At 42.7% G+C, this 17,596-nt stretch overlaps 1 protein-coding gene across 16 annotated transcripts in view; it reads right to left on the bottom strand.

The window, feature by feature from the left end:
• The window catches only part of SOX5 (SRY-box transcription factor 5), a 722,172-nt gene that overhangs the window by 293,371 nt on the left and 411,205 nt on the right, over positions 1-17,596 (bottom strand). For 12 of the 16 annotated variants that reach the window (XM_064459647.1, XM_064459661.1, XM_064459656.1 and 9 more), the window contains exon 1: positions 5,591-5,734. The exons of the other annotated variants lie outside the window; for them this stretch is intronic. In XM_064459647.1, the coding sequence (XP_064315717.1) occupies positions 5,591-5,628 (38 nt within the window). In that variant the 5' untranslated portion in view covers positions 5,629-5,734. Of the gene's footprint in view, positions 1-5,590; positions 5,735-17,596 lie in introns of those variants that run through there. 16 annotated transcript variants of the gene reach the window in all.

The following is a 17,596-nucleotide window of genomic DNA, read 5'->3' as shown; positions in this document are numbered from 1 at the left end:
AGAGATGTACTACAACTATCAATTAATTGCTATGAGTGCGCTTCTTTTCTCTTGACTACAGTAGCAGAATTCACAGGCATGGAATATTTCCAGTGCGTATAGCTACAACACGACAACGTGGCTTCCCCCCTCCACTTCTGAGTTAATCATGCTATAACCAGGCCTGAGCACGAAATTAGTAATAATAATTTAAAAAAAAATAGAAAGCCAAGAGGCTGCCAAACTGACTTCTGCAGGAGTTGTGAAGGCAGAGGTATCTGACACGCAAACATGCGGGTATCCTATTTAACATTAAGAGATATTTTTTTTAAGTACAGCATGAAAAGCATGCAAAGAAACTATAAATCTACCTTGGGAGGAGATACTTTTTCCTGTATAAATATTGTAAAAGTGTATTTTATACAGCTACAGATATATCACGTTACAGAAACGTGGATGCCTAACCTATCAGGGAGCTTCACATTTAAGTAACTCAATCAGATACTATGTGCCTCCGAAATGATAAAGCCATAAATGCTCGTTAAAAGCTCCCTGAGAAGTAGTAAATATTTTGTAAACTAGTTATATATTTAAGATCTCTGGACAGCAAGAGAAGGAAAAACAATTCCTCTCCTATCTAAAGGTACCAATCAAACACACTATGCACATAAACATCGCAAGATGCTTGGTGGGAGAGTGTGTGTGTATGTGTTTGTGTGTGTTTTAATTAACTCCTTGAATGCATATGATGAGCCAGCCACCCAGAATTAGTAATGCCAAACTCCCGATTTGATTCAAATGCAATGAACACAACAGTCGAATTGTGCGGGCTGGTGTGTCACTCACCAGCTCTCTCATTTGGGCTTTTGCCTTCCAAGCCTAGTTCACAATTTCAGCAACTGGTAAATTATTGAGATGTTCATTAAAATCCATAATCTGTAACAGTCAACTTCTTCCTCGCTAAGCACAAGCACAACAAATTAAATTAGCGCACGCAGGACATTAATGAGTAGTCTGCAATGGCATTAATTCCTTCAGCCTTATCTCAGAGAAATAAAACCATGTTAATTTTCATCGTTGCGAAAAACCACTATCTGAAACTTTTAACCGGCACAGTATTTATTCTTCAGATCCCAGACCCCTAGACCCACAATCATCGGCAATAAAGTCCTTTCCTCAAAGCATCTCAGTGGAAGGTAAAAGCTATTCAGCCCGATATTAAAGAAACCTCACTGTTTTCTTTTAAATGAAGGAATAATCACTCTTACTTCTACAGGTAGATTTTAGGAGAGTGGGACGTCATTCCTAGCAGGCCGGTTAACAGAAAGGTGTAATTCTTTCTCTAAAATTCTCAGCGAACGCAGCAGCAGAAGAAAGCTTTTAGGGTAACTTTAGCTAAGAAAAGCACTTCGGAATACGCAAAGTTTCCTTTTAGGAAAATGATTTCTCCATTTGACAGTGTTGGTACAACCCCAAAATAAATTCAGTGGGAGTCTGAAATGACTCGTGCAGTGCAGCAGTGAAGCAGCTAAGTATATTTTTTTCCCTCCCAGCAGAGGCTTGCTTTACATCCTTGAGCCTTTTCTTTCTACAAGCTAGTCACTAGCACAGAGAACGTTTTGAGTGTACAGAACTGGCGACTGTAAATGTTAAACTTGTTCTACTGTTCCTATCCCCATGCTCCCATCCATGCCTTTTGTCTTTTCTAGCTCTTCCTTTTTTCCTATGGAAGCACTACCCCATCCTATTTTCTCCCAGAAACACTGCATACATCTTTGCCTTGAACTGGCATGTTAAAAATAAATAAATAAAAAAATATTTTAAAAAAATTTAAAAAAAGGAAAATAAAAAAGAGAAGAATGAAAAAGAGAAAAAAGAAAGGATGTCACTGTCCGGATGCCTAGCATAGCCTCTCTCTCAGTCTACAAAGAAATGTAAAGATGCAATAATTAATTTCGGTTTAAGAACATTCCATACACTAGGGACATTGTTAAGCAGTCACTTTATCTATTTTTCATTTATCCGATTTTATTAAGACATTAAAACTTTATGCTGGGCATTTCTGAGATTTTATCATTCCGTAAATCTCACAGCTGTTCACAATGGTTCCGGTTGCATTGTCTCTACCTTTTCCTCAATGAAGTAAACTTTCTTTCTATTGTGGCCATTCTTGTTATATTTAAGTATAATAATGCATCTTTTAAAAAAAAAAAAAAAAAAAAAGACAAAGAAAAGAAAACCCAAACACCAAAAGAGTTATTCTTTTTGAAACCTTTAAAGCCAATTCAGAGTGCCACAGGTACATCACAAAGTACCTCCCAGAAGTTATCCTTTCCCTGTGCAGCAAACGGAGCAGATTCCAGTTATAATTTCTTCCTACAACGTTTCTGCAAACAACATCCCCCTCAGCGTACGCATTCTGATGCTCCTCTCAATCAAGCAGCTGAACCGCCACAAACAGAAATAAAGACATGCAAGTAACTTCTCAGCAAAGGACGAAAACCCTCACATTTTTGGAACGGTAATTAATTATACATGCTAATTCACAAAACCTACTGCAATTTACTAGTGATGTTGAATGAATTAATGAATGTTTATTCGTCTGACACTGAGGATCATTTTCATTCCAAGTGCGTATCGCAAATGCCCACTAATGGCCACAGACACACAAGAGAAGTCCCCTTGATTCAGATCCCTTCCGTTGGGGTGACTGAAAGTTTCTGAACTGTTTGCAGTTTACCGGGCTACACTGAAACGTCACGGGAAAGACGACAGGGAGAGAAGAATAACCTCCTGAGATACATACAGACGCTCTGAGATCTGAACTGCAAACAACTTTGCTTGATAAATCTTCACCTCCTTGTAATTTGCTAGTCAAGTTTAAACGGGAATAGTGGGAGATGGGTACTAATAACAAATCTGAGGTCGGTCATGCAGACACGACACGCTGGACCCCAGCGACTGCAGAAGTGTGCTCCAAGAACGGTGTTTACCGAGAATTTGAGAAAATAACCTGCCATAAACGTCTAAAATACAATCATCTGTGCATCGTGCATATATACACACGTGAACTCTGAGAGCATGTGTGTCTGAGGGTCTGTGCATCTCTGTGTAAGAGAAAGCGTGTCCTCGTGCCTGTTTTCTGATAAACACACATATATTACATGGACAGTATCTACTCTGTGTATGTGTGTGTGACTATAGTCAAACACACACAATGTAAACAAATGGTAATGATTAACAGAGATATTGGTTTGTATTACCAATTTCAACTGCAGAGGGAAAATTGCAAAAAAAAAAAATATTAAAAGAAATTTATATGTCCCGAGGTTCGTTTTTATTGCTTCCCATTTCTACTGCTTGCTATTATCTACATAGCAAAAGGAGAGCAGCGTATTGATTATTTAACTAGAATGTTTACAACAGCAAAGCTGGGATCTCTGAAAATGAAATGTATGCCTAAGGGGGGGGCGGGGGGGGGGCGGATGAGTAGAGAAGCTCCATCTATTTCTGAAGAATATGTTTTGTCCAAAATTATTTGTTTATACATAAAATTTCTATAAATACATATTTAGAATGCAGAGAGACTTCATATTAAAAAAAAAAGGTTCCCCAACAGGAAAATGAAAGGACTTCATTCTGCTTCAGAGAGTTTACAAGTATTCTGCTGATCACAAAGTTCAAAGAATAATCGAAATCGCTTGCTTATAAATGCCTACGTATAATCTTAGCGAAGCACATGAAATACTTGAATCTATTAGTCGTACGAACAAGGCAAATGCACGATCGGGATGCTAGATCAGATTCGACACCAGAAACAGTAACGGTTTCCTCAGGTAGTTGAACTAAGTTAAAACAACGCACGTGAACAAAACCAATTTTTTTCTATTATTGCAATGATAACAAACCAAAGAAACACGCCAAGTATTCCAAGTTAGCCTGGAAAATTAACTGTATTAAAGACAACCTTGGAGCAGCGCAACCATGCCAATTCCACTTTCCAGCAAGGAAGCGTTCTAGTTGCAGAACAAGGATTGAAAGCGTTAAAACAGTTCTTTTCTGCGTTTCCCGATTTTATTTTTCTCCGATCTTTTAATTCAAGCGTTCTTTCCTGTCCTTTCTCTGCACGCGTGTTCCGCAGCCCACTTAAAATGTTTTTGTCTTGCCTTCTTTCCTATGCCTTTACTATCAAATTCAGTAGGTTTGAACGATGAACAGCTTGACTTAGCATATTTTTAACCAGCTGGTCTAGCACCTAGCTTGTATTGCATAGTCAGATACAACCAAATGTTTATACAGGAGGTAGCTTTCACGAAGATGAGAAAAACCTAAGTAACGCGCATCCTGGCGTTCTTTTATTTACCGCTTCAAAATGAAAGTTTGGATTGTTTACTGCAGCCACGCAGGGGACTATTAATAACCTTTAAAAATGAAGACGGAGGGAAGGGATGCCGGATCATCAATGGACGTGCGTACAAGCAACACTTCAAAACCTCTTAGGAGCGCCAGATCATATGAAATAAGGACTAAGCTCTCGGAGGTCACAAGCCGTCGCCAGTGACAGCAAAAACTTAATTCCAGGCGGGGAAGGCTGCCGCTTCGGGCAGGGGGAGACGGGCGCGCCTACGTCATACCCAAACCCCGCTCGTCATACCCAAACCCCGCTCTTGACACTCCGCGAGAGAGGCGACGGCCAAAACTTGGAGACAAGACTTTCACTTTCCCCCCCCCCCCCCCACCTTTTTTCCCCTCTTCTTTTCCCCCCCGCCCCACCCCTCCCCTCCTCGGGCAGAAAGATGTTCTCCTGACGGAGGGCCGGGATGTTAAGTTGCCTAAAAATAATCGCTCCTGCTAGATCAACAAAAGGTCATGTGCTCGGCGGAGCGCCTTCCCAACTTTGACGGGAGGGCGAGGCTGGGAGTTGAGCCCCCGCCTCGCCCCCCGCCGCCGCCGCCGGGCATCCTCCGCGTCCCGGGGAGTCCCCGGGCAGGGCGGGGAGGTGCCGCCGGGCCGGGCACCGCGCTCGCTGCGCCTCGCCGGGCCGGGGCCGGGGCCGGTGGGCTGGCGGAGGGCAGGGCAGGGCAGGGCAGCCTCCCCGGCGGCGGAACAAAGCTGCGCGCCGGGGGCGGGCGGGCGGGCGGGCGGACGGACAGACAGACGGCCGGGGCGAGGGGCTCGGCGGCGCCCGCCGGGCTCCCCCGCCCCGCCCCCACCCGGCGCACTGACACGCCGTTCGGATAGCCAAGGTAACGCTCGGGGGGGGGGGGGGGGGAGACGGACACGGGTGGGAGGGTTGGGGGGGGGGGGGGATCCCCCCGGGCTGCCGCCGAGCGCCGGAGTTGCGCGCCCGTCCCCGCCGCGTGCCGGGGCGCGAGCCCGCCCGGCGGGCAGCCGATCCGCGCACACGCGCGCGAACACGCGTGCTCGTAGGAATTACCCGAAAAAAAAAAAATAATAATATACAACAACAAACAAACCACAAAACAGAACAACAACAAAAAACCAAACAACAAAACCTGGGGGGGGGGGGCGGGAGGCACAGGCAGAAACACGCACTTCCCCCCCCCCTCCCCAAAGGCAGCGGCCCCCCCGCCCCACCAACTCGACTCACCTTTCAAACTCCTGAGGTAAATCAGGGTCAGTTAGCATGCTGGAAAAGCACAATTTCCCTTTGTCACAGCAGCCACCTATGGTCGCCTCCAACTGAACCTGTCAAGTGAGTCCAAACCTTCTAAACCGATTGATTTTCTCTCTCTCTCCCTCTCCCTCCCTCCCTCCTCCCTCCCTCCCTCCCGGCTCGCTCGCTCTGAGCTAGGACTCCTTGACCAGTCTCTTAAAGGGGCAGCGCGCCTCGCAGCAGGCTGCTCGCACAGCTCCCCCCACAGCGGCTGCGAGCCACTGGGCAACCTCAGGGTGCCTGTCCTTTCCTTTTAATTCTGATCGCCCGCCGCTGCGAAACGGGAAAAGTCAACTCCTTCCATGTCCCAAAACCTGGGGGGGGGGGGGGGGGGGGGGAGGAGTGGGGGGGGATAGATAGGGGGAGGAGAGGGGAAAAAAAAAAAAAAGCCGACAATCCACCTAAAACCGCAAACCAGGAGCAAATCCCCTGCGCTGAGGAAGATCAGTGGAGAAAGAAGATAAAACAAGAGCAGACTGATTAAATTGAAACAGTTATCAACTCTCTCGGAGTTGAAATGGGGGAGAAAAGATTAGACGCATAAAAATGTTACCGAAGGCATTCGTGCTCCGAAGAATTTTCATTCCTTCCTCTCCCCCCTCCCTCTCCGCTCTCTCGCTTTCTCTCTCCCTCTTTCTCTCTCTTTGGGGAGGGGAAAAAGAAAAAAAGCCCCAACCACCCCGCACAACAATCAGGCATTGTTCTGAGGGAAGAAAAGCAACTTTGACAGATTGAAATATAGCAGAGGCCCCTTCAAGGAAACCTGTAAACAACTTGTCACTCACTCTGTCGGTCTCACTGTTAGCTCTTGCTTTCCGCAAAGTGCTGCGAACCGTCCTGGCAGCAAACCCAAAGTTTCCTCAGCTCCAAACTCCATCAAACAGCCCTGTTGTGTGCGAGGGAAAAGGTAGCCACATGCCAAAACAGCGGGCACGCACACACGCGCAAACAGCAAAAATAAACTTTCCGTTCGTCTGCTAGGGCTTCTCTTGTTTTCTTTTTTTACCTAGGCCCCCCCCCCCCACACACACACAGACAGACACACGCCCCCGGGCGAGGAAGAGGAGCTCCCCCCGCTCCCCCTGCCCCGGCCGCCCCGATAACGAGGTGGGCGAAGCGCGGCGGCAGAGCCCCTCGGCTGGCTGCCGGAGCGCTGCCTCCGCCGCGCTTCCAATTATCTAGATGAAAATCTGCCGGGCGAGGAAGGCAATCAGGTAACGGGCCTTTGACACAGGCGGGGACCGGGGCGCGGGCAGCATCCCCACGGGCCGCGCCGGCCCCGCATCCCGCCCCGCATCCCGGGGACACCCGCCGCCCCGCTCCGCCCCGGCCCGCCCCGGCCCGGCCCGGCGGGGCGAGGGGCAGCGGCCGGGAGAAGGCGGCGGGGAAATTCCCGTCCCAGCCCCGGGGATTAAGCCGGGGGCTACCCTGGAAGCGGAGCGCACAATGCCTCAATAGTCTGCACGGCCCGTGTCCAGCCTGGCACTGAGCTCGCAGTGTGTGTGTGTCGGGGGGGGGGGGGGAGGGTTGGGGGGGTGAAAAAAAGAGAAAAAAATGAAAAAAGCTGGTCTCCCTGTTCTTTAGCACACACATGCACGCACACCCACACATCTATACTCCATTCTTTCCAGTTCCCCAGCCCTAATTCCTTTCTCTCTTCTCTCTCTTTTTTTTTCTTCCTTTCATTTGCAGCTGGACAACATTAAGGGCCTTTAAAAACCACGAGGTTTTGACCCCACAACAGTTTGATTAGGTCCGCTGCCCCCTCTCCTCCCCTCTTATTCCTACCTCCCCATGACATGGAGAAAACGAGTTTACTTTTTGAAATAGAGACACATATTCACACAGACCATCCGTAAAACGCTCAATGCTTTTACGCCCATTGGCTTAAAGTAATTCCAAATAGAAAAGCTTATTATTTTTATTAATATCCATCAGCTACACTGTTTAATTTTCTCCTTTTCCCTTTCAATGTGTACATTATAAACCAGCAGGCTCACATGGGGGCCAGTCAGTCCGGTGTTGGCATAAAGGCATCGTAGCTAGAAGTCTGGGACGATCATTTAAACCCCGAGTAGCAAACCCACTTGTAACTTATGCACATCATCCCTGAAGAGCACTAGACCATTCATGAAACAAAACGCCCAAGCTAAGTTTGCAAAGGCGCCTTCACTGCGGGTCATAAAAGAGGATCTGCGAAGGCTGTCTCCAGCCTGCCTTACACCACCACAGCGCTCGGAGCGGAGTCGCATACAATCTGTCAACTTCTGGCATGAGGTTGATCTAATGGCTCCTCACTGTGGGGCAGGGTAAACTGACTTCCTTCAGTAGCCCCTAGCAAATAATATTTTCCACAGAGGTCCATTCATAGGAGTCTGACAAACCCAGTTAATACATACAAGGATTTTTTCATTTGTTATTTAGTAGCTAGCCCTTTTAGGACAGCTATGAAGTAGACATTGAAAAGGCAGCAGATGATTAAAAAAGAACAATTCCAAATACTTTCTCTTTCATCTGAGGGTCTCAAACCACGTTAAGTCTCACATTACTCCTCTACAGGTAATAAATATAATTAGGGCCGATTCCAAAACTTTATTTGTATTGAAAAGTATCTCACTCCACAGGGGCTCTATTCAAATCAGCAAATCTCTGCGTGGAGTAGGAGGCTACTTAGTAGGAGAATTTGGCCTCAAATAAGGAAACTGAGATGCAGACAGGCTTAGCAGGTTGCCCAAGCTGACGCAGTCAACTCCAGCAAAAGGATGAGAAACAAAGATCCCATGTGCCTCATGGTCCACAACAGTCCTTACACTGCCGAAACACATACTTTTTGGCTGGTTTTCCCACAAAGGCATGATTTTTACATCTACTGTTCAGTTAAAACGTACTTCATTTCTGTATCCACATTTACAGGGCCCCTTTTCTTGGTCTTTCATTTTCCCCTTGATGTATCATTGCCAGTCCAAAAACGCTGCTGCTCCTCTGCCACTTCATGCTTTGTTTCCCCTATTTCCCTACACTTGGCCTTGGGAGAAGTTTGCAGAGAGAAGCCGCTCAGAAACCCCACCTTTTATTCAAAAAAATTTCATCGATTTCGGCAGAAGAGGACAACGTACTTTGACTGCACGTTAGCTCCCCTCAGCTCTCTCACCTCACATCCTTTTTTCAACTCAGCTCCACTCCACAGCTGCCCTTCTTCCTCCACAACCTTCTCTCATCTGTTCACATACATTTACCCCTTCCTATATCATTTCCTATCTGAGCTTTTTCAGGGCAACGATCACATTCTCCTCCAAGCTGGTATTATGCCTAGCACAATGGGGCTGCTTCGTTGCTGGCTCTCAGCTAATATGATTATAAACCAGAGCAATCACCGTCAACATCAGGATTTATGGAAGAAAACATTGGCTAGACTAGGAAGAAGTACAAAGAACCATAATAAAAAAGGGGGGGGGGGGGGGGGGGGGAAGTTCAGGGGAGAAAACGGTAACTGAGCAAAAGGGAGAGCTGAGAAGGGGAGAGGAAATGGAAGAAAGGAAGGAAGTAAAGGTCATTCCCCTGAATGCTTCTGACATGAACCCTTCTTTTCCTTTACCGTAGTTTACATTTACCCCAATACATTTTATGCTCAGGTACCTGCCCCGTCTTCCCAATTTCCTTCATTTTACGTTTTCTGCAACTGCTGAGCTCCCTCTCCCAGCTGAGTGGGCGGGAAACAGAGTTGGGTCCACAAAGGAGGAAAAAAAAAGTTACTGTTACCATTGTATTAATATTGTATTACAGTACCACTGCACTGTTATTATTAGATTATTAACAGTCTATTGATAAAATTATATTCCCATAGTAAGTTCAACTGCGATGGCAAGAGGGAGAAAAAGCAAGTTAAACAAATGGTTTGAGGGAATCTCTGAAACCTTTCTGCAAATCATTTCATATTAACTTTAAATCTTGCTTTTTAGAAATTGCCTGCACATATCACAAAGGCTGCTATCATATCAGAAAGTGGAAAAAAACAAGGAACTGGGAGAAATAACCGCTGAGAAGGAAGAAAACATATGTAACGTGCAACTGTCCAGTTTTTAACATAGGAAGTCGTATTTTGTCCTGAAAATTTTGACTCGCAATAGCAAGCCCCGATGCCCCTTTTTACTGAGTGGGTCGCTGTTACAAAACCCACTCGCAACCTGGGAGGGTCCACGTTCAGTTCTCTCAATTCTCTTCTTGAACTGAGAATTCAAGATAGAAGCTCAAATATCTCCAAGTGATGAGAAAAATGAAACTTCCCCCCACCCCTCCCTCAGCAGTTCAGTGAATCTGCATTTTTCTTGCTTTGCTTCCTTTAAGGGGTCCCCAAAACAAACAAGTCCAGGTAAGAGAAGACAGTTTGGGTTGAACTAAACAAAAGCAAGCTCCGATTCTCATTTGGATGAGGGGAGGCAACTCAAGTCATAAACTCCTACCTGAATTTTTATGCTTAACTGGATTTTTTTGTCACTGTTGGGGTTCTCCAGTTCAAAAAGTGAACCAAAAAATCATTTATCCACCCATATTGAGTTAGAAATATCTTAACTCTGGAATACTGCATAGACAGAACCCACAGGTCTTTATACAAGCATAGTGGCAGAAGGAAAACCTTAAACAAAGCATTAATATATATTTTTTTAAAACATCAAATGACAGCACTTCAGCCTAGTGCCTTTGGCAGATACTGCAATACAGTAAGTAAAGGAAGTGCTGGGAAAAAAAAAAGGGCTTTTTGGGTTTTGTTGTTTCCACTGTAGGTTTTAATAATAGAGACCTACCAGGTCCAAGGAAATGTAAGATGTTCCACAGAATGATTTACTGGAAAATTCTCACAGAAAATATGCAAAACTCTGAAGATCCTAAATGGATTTTCTTTTTTAGGCGCACATCCAAAACAACTGCAGCATTAAGAATGAATCTGTAAGATTTCTAAGAAAGGGTGTTTTGGAACAGGTTACGAGAGAGCGGAGGGAGAATGAGAAGGGGGTTGATGCATTCACTATGAAGAATATCTCGCAAATAATGAGTCCTTACTTCAGAGCATGGAAATGTTTAGCTACAATGCAGTTTGGATCATATGCTTAGGAACAGATTTTTCCTTTCAGTGTGCATGCCTAGCTGCCATTTCCATTAATGGGAATTAAGTACCTGTGTCAAGAGGAGAAGTTAACTCTTAGAAATATAACTAATCTATGCTTTTTTTAAAGAATGTAAATGCCACATCAGGCATGTTCAGTGTTGGCAAAACTGAGCGCTGAATATAGTAGAGCAAAATCTGAGAAGAAGAAGGCGGTCTGGAGGACTGAAATTTCTGTGCTATTTAGAGTTTTTCAATTTACTGAATTTCTTCAAGGAAAAGTAAAACCATCTCATTTGCAAGTGGGAAGCCCTCGTTTATCAGCTATTTACTTGCAATTTCAGCAGGGGCCTACCATCTGCAACCCTCCCTGTAAAAGAGAACTCACACTACCCTTAAGAAGAAATGTGAACCTTCACCTAAAATTTGAATTCGGACTTCTCTCAGGGTCACTAAATATTACAATAAAGTTCCTAACCATTGCTTAAAAGGAGGTTGGCACTCCTTTTCAGTGGAACCTGTCCACTCCGCATCAGCCAGGGTAAGGGAACCTTAGAATTAATACAGATGTAAACGGTAATAAATTTTTTAAAAAAGAACTAAAAATATCATATGTAAACACATTTAAAATTAAATTGCATATACATTTAGGCAAAAAGTAACCTCTAATTGTGAAAACGAGCAAAATCAGAGAGAAGACACATTCCTGACTTTGTGTCATGTCCCCCCCACTCAGTTCCTTTATTTTGGGTACAGCTTGTTTTATTATATCTCTATACTCTCAGTTAGCTGCAGGGTCTCTTTACTGTTTGTCTTAGTAGCCTCTGCACAGAAGCAGCTTGAAAAAGAACATTAAATAAAAAACAGGACAGTTTATAAAAAACTGTCACAAAAATAGAGAGCATATCCATGGATAGGAACTGCGCTTGAAATGATTTAAGACGCTAACTGGATTTTAAATTTACAGTTTCTCGTTAAAGTTCTGAACATAAAATGTTACTAAAATAGGAACCTGTTGCTCCGAGTCTTTTTTTTCCCCTATGTTCTTTTTTCAGCGCAGTTATTTTGCACAGAACGTACCATCCCAACCGAAGTCCACAGACTCACCTTACGCGCGATTTTCCTATTCTGCCTCCATCCTGATCAGGATGATTACTTTCTGAGTGACAGACCTGTTTACTGTCAGTGCCCATCCGATCTTCACCCTCTCGGATGACAATGCCAGCAGGAACGTTCCTCCTCGGTGTCATTTCCGATGACTGTTATGAAGATGTAAATGCCTGCGCAATATACCTGACAATAAACCTAACTCATTTCATACAGATAACCAACTCCCACCAGAAGGAAATTACTCCCTTTTCCCCTGGTGCACGTGTGGAAGAGTGGTTTGGTAGAAATTGAGTCTCTTCTGTACAGGCCCCCTAAGTTTTATAGCCAAACATAAGCTTCTAAGCCTAAGTATCCTAAAGACACATCTTTGATCTGTTTGTGCAAGTAGATAATAATTGTTGAGCATGACTCCAAGTACACTGAAATTGAGGTCTTTCTGCTTAATCCAGTGGGCCTTTCTGCATGGCCCTCAATAAAATTCTTGCAGGTTTTATCCCCACATTCTCGTCACTTCCTCAATAACAATTCAGTCTCTTTTTTTAACTCATCCACTGAACAGGGTTAGAGTCATCACATTTTGTCTCTGTATTTCTAATCTGCCTGCTTTTTCTGCTCCAGTCTTCCTAACCTGTGCACCAAGGACGCTGGGTTTAAAACAAACAGATTTGCTTCCATTGATTGTCTGATGCAAAACAAGCATCATGCAATTAGAAGTGGAAGGGTATTTTGGAATCATCCACAGCATCTAGTCCTGTGAAGGCATTCCAGCCTTCCTCTTGTGGTCATGAGGTTTCCTCTGGTGTTTGCAATCAAAATTCTCCGCGCCCACAGGTACACCTACTGTCTGCTTCTCTTCACAAGAAGTGGTTGTCTTTTAGTGCCATTACGATCGTTTGTTATGCTTTTAGCATAGGACTACAGCCACCCCCAGCTAACCGGATTGAGCTCTTTTGCGGTGGGCATGATACAAACACATACAGCTCAATTCACGGTGGCTCTCCATTTTATATATTCCCTTGGATTAGAGAAAAAGTGGGAATATAAAATACTGCCAAATAATAATACCATTTTCTAAGCACTTTGTACTGGAAGACCAGTGAAGAATTGGGTCTTTTGTAAGAAATATCCTCTATCTGAGCCAGTTTACAGTTCAGACTGTGATTGTAATTAGAGAAAGCACAAAAAAGGTAACGTTCTTATATTCTGGAAATCACTTATCTATTTTATTCCTTTTTAGTCTGTATAATCCTAAGAATTCATGTAACTGCTATCTAGTAAATGTTTCAAAAAAATATACGTGTAGAAATGTACAGTTTTTCAATTCAGAACAAATATGTAAATATATTCCCTCTCTACTGTACCATACACAAGGTCCCTACATTATGTATACAGTCTATGGTAAGATTAATACAAATTAGCATTTATTAAATGCACTTTACTGATATTTAACTTGTTATACATGTCACTGGGAAGATCAAACTAAATGAAGCAATGATTCTAATGACGTTAAATGCATCTCTGTCAGGAAAGGAGTTGTAAAACACGTTGCTATCTTACACCTTGCACACTGAAACAGCAATCAATGAGTATGCAGAGTTATGTTTCATTTAGAAAGTTAGAAAAGCGTACCATACCCATTCATTTATTTTATGGTGCTCTGATCCAGTTTTATGAGTGATTTTCCTCTTTTGAGTAAAAGCAAAACTAATGCCATTTGGTTCTGTTGAAGCAAAAAGCTGAACTCCTACTTCCAACTCACAGACTCCAATTCAGCCACTATTACAGAGAAATAAACAGGTAAGTGTGGTATAAAACAGCCCAATGGCTTGTTGTTACTGCTATTTCTATGGAGGCTTAACTCTTGCTTCTCATCTCACATTACATGGGACAGCTAGAGGCTCGAAACATTGCCAGATAGCATGCTGAAGGCCCCTGGGAATGCTTCTGCACCTTGTGTGGGGAAAAACAGAAAATACTGCTATAGTATATTGAAGCATAAATATGGGAAAATCAGAATATCTGGGGACACTCTTCAAAAGCCCTAGTGCAATCTAAGTACAGGGTTGAGTACCTTGTACTACCAATTAGCTTGTAAGCAAGACAGATCTTCAGCAGTTGCCACTGAGGTCTATTCAGAATATAAAAGAATCACAAGGAAGATATAAAAAAACACAGCCATCAACAACAAAAAAAGAAAGACACCACTGGACTGAGACAAACATTCATTACGATAAAATACAAAGAAGTTTCTCAGGAATGTTTATAAAAAAAAAAATTTATGTCATAGATTTTCTTCTGCCTGGAGAAGATCCAAAGCTGAGTGTCTCTTCTCTTGCCATGTAACATTGTACTGAATCCAGACTGCACATTTGGTCACCCACTTTCCCCCTTAAATAACACTTTCTATTTCTGATGTGGCTTTTGTTTTGTTTTACAAAGTTTAATTTCTCTTTCTCTGTTGATGTATTTTCCTTTTGTCATTATTTCAGAGTTGTGTAGAAGTAATTAGTGACATGATGCCAAGGACTGAACCTCACAAGCAACCTAAATATTTTGATTCACTGAGAATGCAGTCCATAATTTACAGAGTGCCTGACCCCTGTCCAATAAATAAAATAAAATAAATTAGATAACTGCTGCATGTTAACAGCCTGAGGTATACAGAGAAAAACATCAAAATGCAGAAACAGTAAATGTCACCACACTGAATATCAGAGATAGTCTTCTGACACTTTTTCAAGAAACAAAATCACATTCATACATACCTTTTTAGCATTTGACCCCACATGATCAATCCTGTCAACCATTTCTCCTAATATTTGCATGTAGCCACTGCCCTTTCTTGAGAGCAATGTGGTTCAAAATCTGGGCAAAGATTTCACATGTGAGAACGTCACAGGTGAAACTTGTTTCCTAATGAAATCTGAGCTAGCAATAGGATGGCAGCAGGTGTCTCCAGAAGTGCAACTTCAGTAGAAAACTGAAGGAGACAGACATACCTAACTTTTTTTTTTTTTTTTCTTTTTTCAACCTGTCATTAATTTCTCAGAGGGATCCCAATACTGTAGTCGAAGTTGAAAGCTGCCGTATGCAGTCAGGACAGGCCTATGGCACAAAAGCAAGCACACAGAGCTTTGCGACAACAATCTCTAAAAAGATGACAGTTTTTAGAGTGATTTGTGGGCCATGACACACAGAGCCACTAAAAAAATGCCCATGACATTACCAGGGATTTGTGTTTCATTGCATGAAAAAGACGTACATCATTTAACAAAAGCAAATTTTCTTACGATAGTTCAAAAAATCACCACAGAATTTAAGTGAGAACTCTGCCTCAAACACAGAAACTACAGCCTGCTTCAAAACAAGAGACAGTTCTCCGCTCTGTTACATCCTACATGTTTCACAGCAAGGTGGGCTCAGACCGGACAAGCACTCTATAATGGGAGAGAGAAGTTTATTCCTGTCACTCATCTCCTGCTGACTGCTTTAACTCTGCCATATACGTTACTTCATAAAACATTAGTCTATAAGTATAAAGTGGTTTAAAATATAATACAAATCATTTTTTATAAGACAGAGAAAACAGGCAAGCATGCTACCGAGTTTGACACTAGGAAGTACCAACCAAGATGCACCATGACCCCACAACATCCCCCTGAGGACCACAGCTGGCCGGTGCAGGTCCAGGCACACAGATCAAGTTGGATAGATAGACCCTGATGTGCGTTACAGAACCTCACCTGTTAGAGGTGTGGTCTGCAAGGACGGGGTGACAGCAACCTTTTCATGGCTAACTCCAAAATCTTGTATTTGGACACATAATGCAGAGCTAAACATGTGAGTCTTTTATTTTATTTCTTTGATAGGAAAATACTCTGGGAATCTGGACCAAAAGTGAATTACAAGTTGCATAAAAGACCATTTCCTATTTTGTATTTGTATGTTTGCATTTTAGTGAATGACTTATTGTTGTTCTTGTAATAACTGAAAAAGTAAAATCGAGTAACTGATCTTCCTTTCTTTTATTTCATAAACTTCTGGTTTTATTATTTATCTTTCCTCTGAACAGTCTCTTAGCTTCTTCCTTATACAGAAGTCAGTCTATTCAAGATTAAGACTTGCACTGCTTCTCTCTGAATTTCTTTGGTTTCTGCTACATACACTCTTCAGGTAGCCTATCCCATAAAGAACTCAGTATTACAGAAAAGGGCTTGCTAATGATATACGCCACTCTAGTATTTTCAGCATTATATCCTATTCCATTTTCAACAACTGGATCTTGTCTTAGGATCACTCCACCTACTTTGATTAAATATTCCATAATGAAACAGAAGTCGTCTTCCCTTCCACTCCCAAGTGGTCAGTGTTACGCTAGAACAGAGCAACGAGCATCACCACATTACTTTTTCTGCCTTATGTGCAATGCTCTGCATTTGTCAACACCACACTTGTGTAGCCAGCCTGCCCATCCTCCTGCATGGAGTCTCCTACTATCTTCTCCAGCCCTGACTTGAATGATTCTGCCTCAGACACAAGTGTTTCTGTACCACTGGTCATGGCCATTTTAAATTCGTTTATATATAGAGGGGTGTGTGTGTGTGAAACATCACCTGCAACACTTAGATTTTAGATACCCCTCCTGTAGTTTTCCTATACCGAACATTGATAATATACTTTTACTTTTGTCTTCTGTCCCTCAGAGGACTGTCTAATTCTTGAGAGCACTCCTATTCCAAAACCACTTTTCTAATAGCCCCTTGTGAAGGTCTTTTTCAAAAACTTTCTTTAAAGGGAAAAAACCCTCAGGATTATCTTTTACTATTTGTTGACAAGCTCAAAAAATTATCATTAGACATCATTTTTCTTTACAAAAGCTATGCTGATGAATAGCTATAGTATCACAATGCTCATCTATATGTCTCCTAATTTTATTTTTTATTACTATTTCAACCAATTTATCAAGTAAGGAAAGAAAATTCATTAGACTAATTCTCAGCATCAATTCTACTGTTCAATTAAAGAGAAGCAGAAAAATTGCTTTGTCCAACCTTACAGGTTAGAAGCCAATATTAAAGGAAAGACTACATATTAAGTTAGCAGCCCTATTTGAGCTCACCATCAATTTCCATTAGCACATTTTGATATGTCTAACTTTACCTGGTACTCTGTTGCTCTTCATTTGATGAGTTTAGCTCCTGCTTTTCCTTCACTTTTTTCTTTGACAGTAGCTAATCCTTAATATTGCAAAAGAATGGCTACAGGTTAGATTTCCCTCTTAAGTCTTCTGCGACAGAAAGTGACAAGGAAATAATTTGGTTTCTCAGCAAACCTGTTATCCTCCTTACCTATTATTCTGTGTTTCAATACTAAGGAAAAAATCCTTAACTATTATTCTGTGTTACAATATTGAGTGCAAAAATATTTACAAACTTGATGTGGACAGCCTTTTAGAAAATACCTGAATTTACTCCTTGTAATTTCAGCAGACCAACCCATCCTCAAGACACTATGCTTGTTTTGGATGGGGTTCTTTTGCATTTCTAGCTAGCAATAATCATGACATACTCCAGTTTTAGGCCACACCTATTCCAATAGCTCATTTCCTTTCCTAATATTGTATACTGGGTGGTGCAAACCAAGTCTTCAAACAGCTTGGAACCAAATCCACCCCCTAGACTCAGTAAGCCCTCAGGCGTTGATAAACTTTGACCATACATTGATTTACT

This window comes from Phalacrocorax carbo, chromosome 1, assembly GCF_963921805.1.
Source record: "Phalacrocorax carbo chromosome 1, bPhaCar2.1, whole genome shotgun sequence".
In the NCBI taxonomy this organism is placed as follows: domain Eukaryota; kingdom Metazoa; phylum Chordata; class Aves; order Suliformes; family Phalacrocoracidae; genus Phalacrocorax; species Phalacrocorax carbo.
The sequence above is the reverse complement of the archived record's forward strand: the minus strand, read 5'-3'. Positions and strand labels throughout refer to the sequence as shown.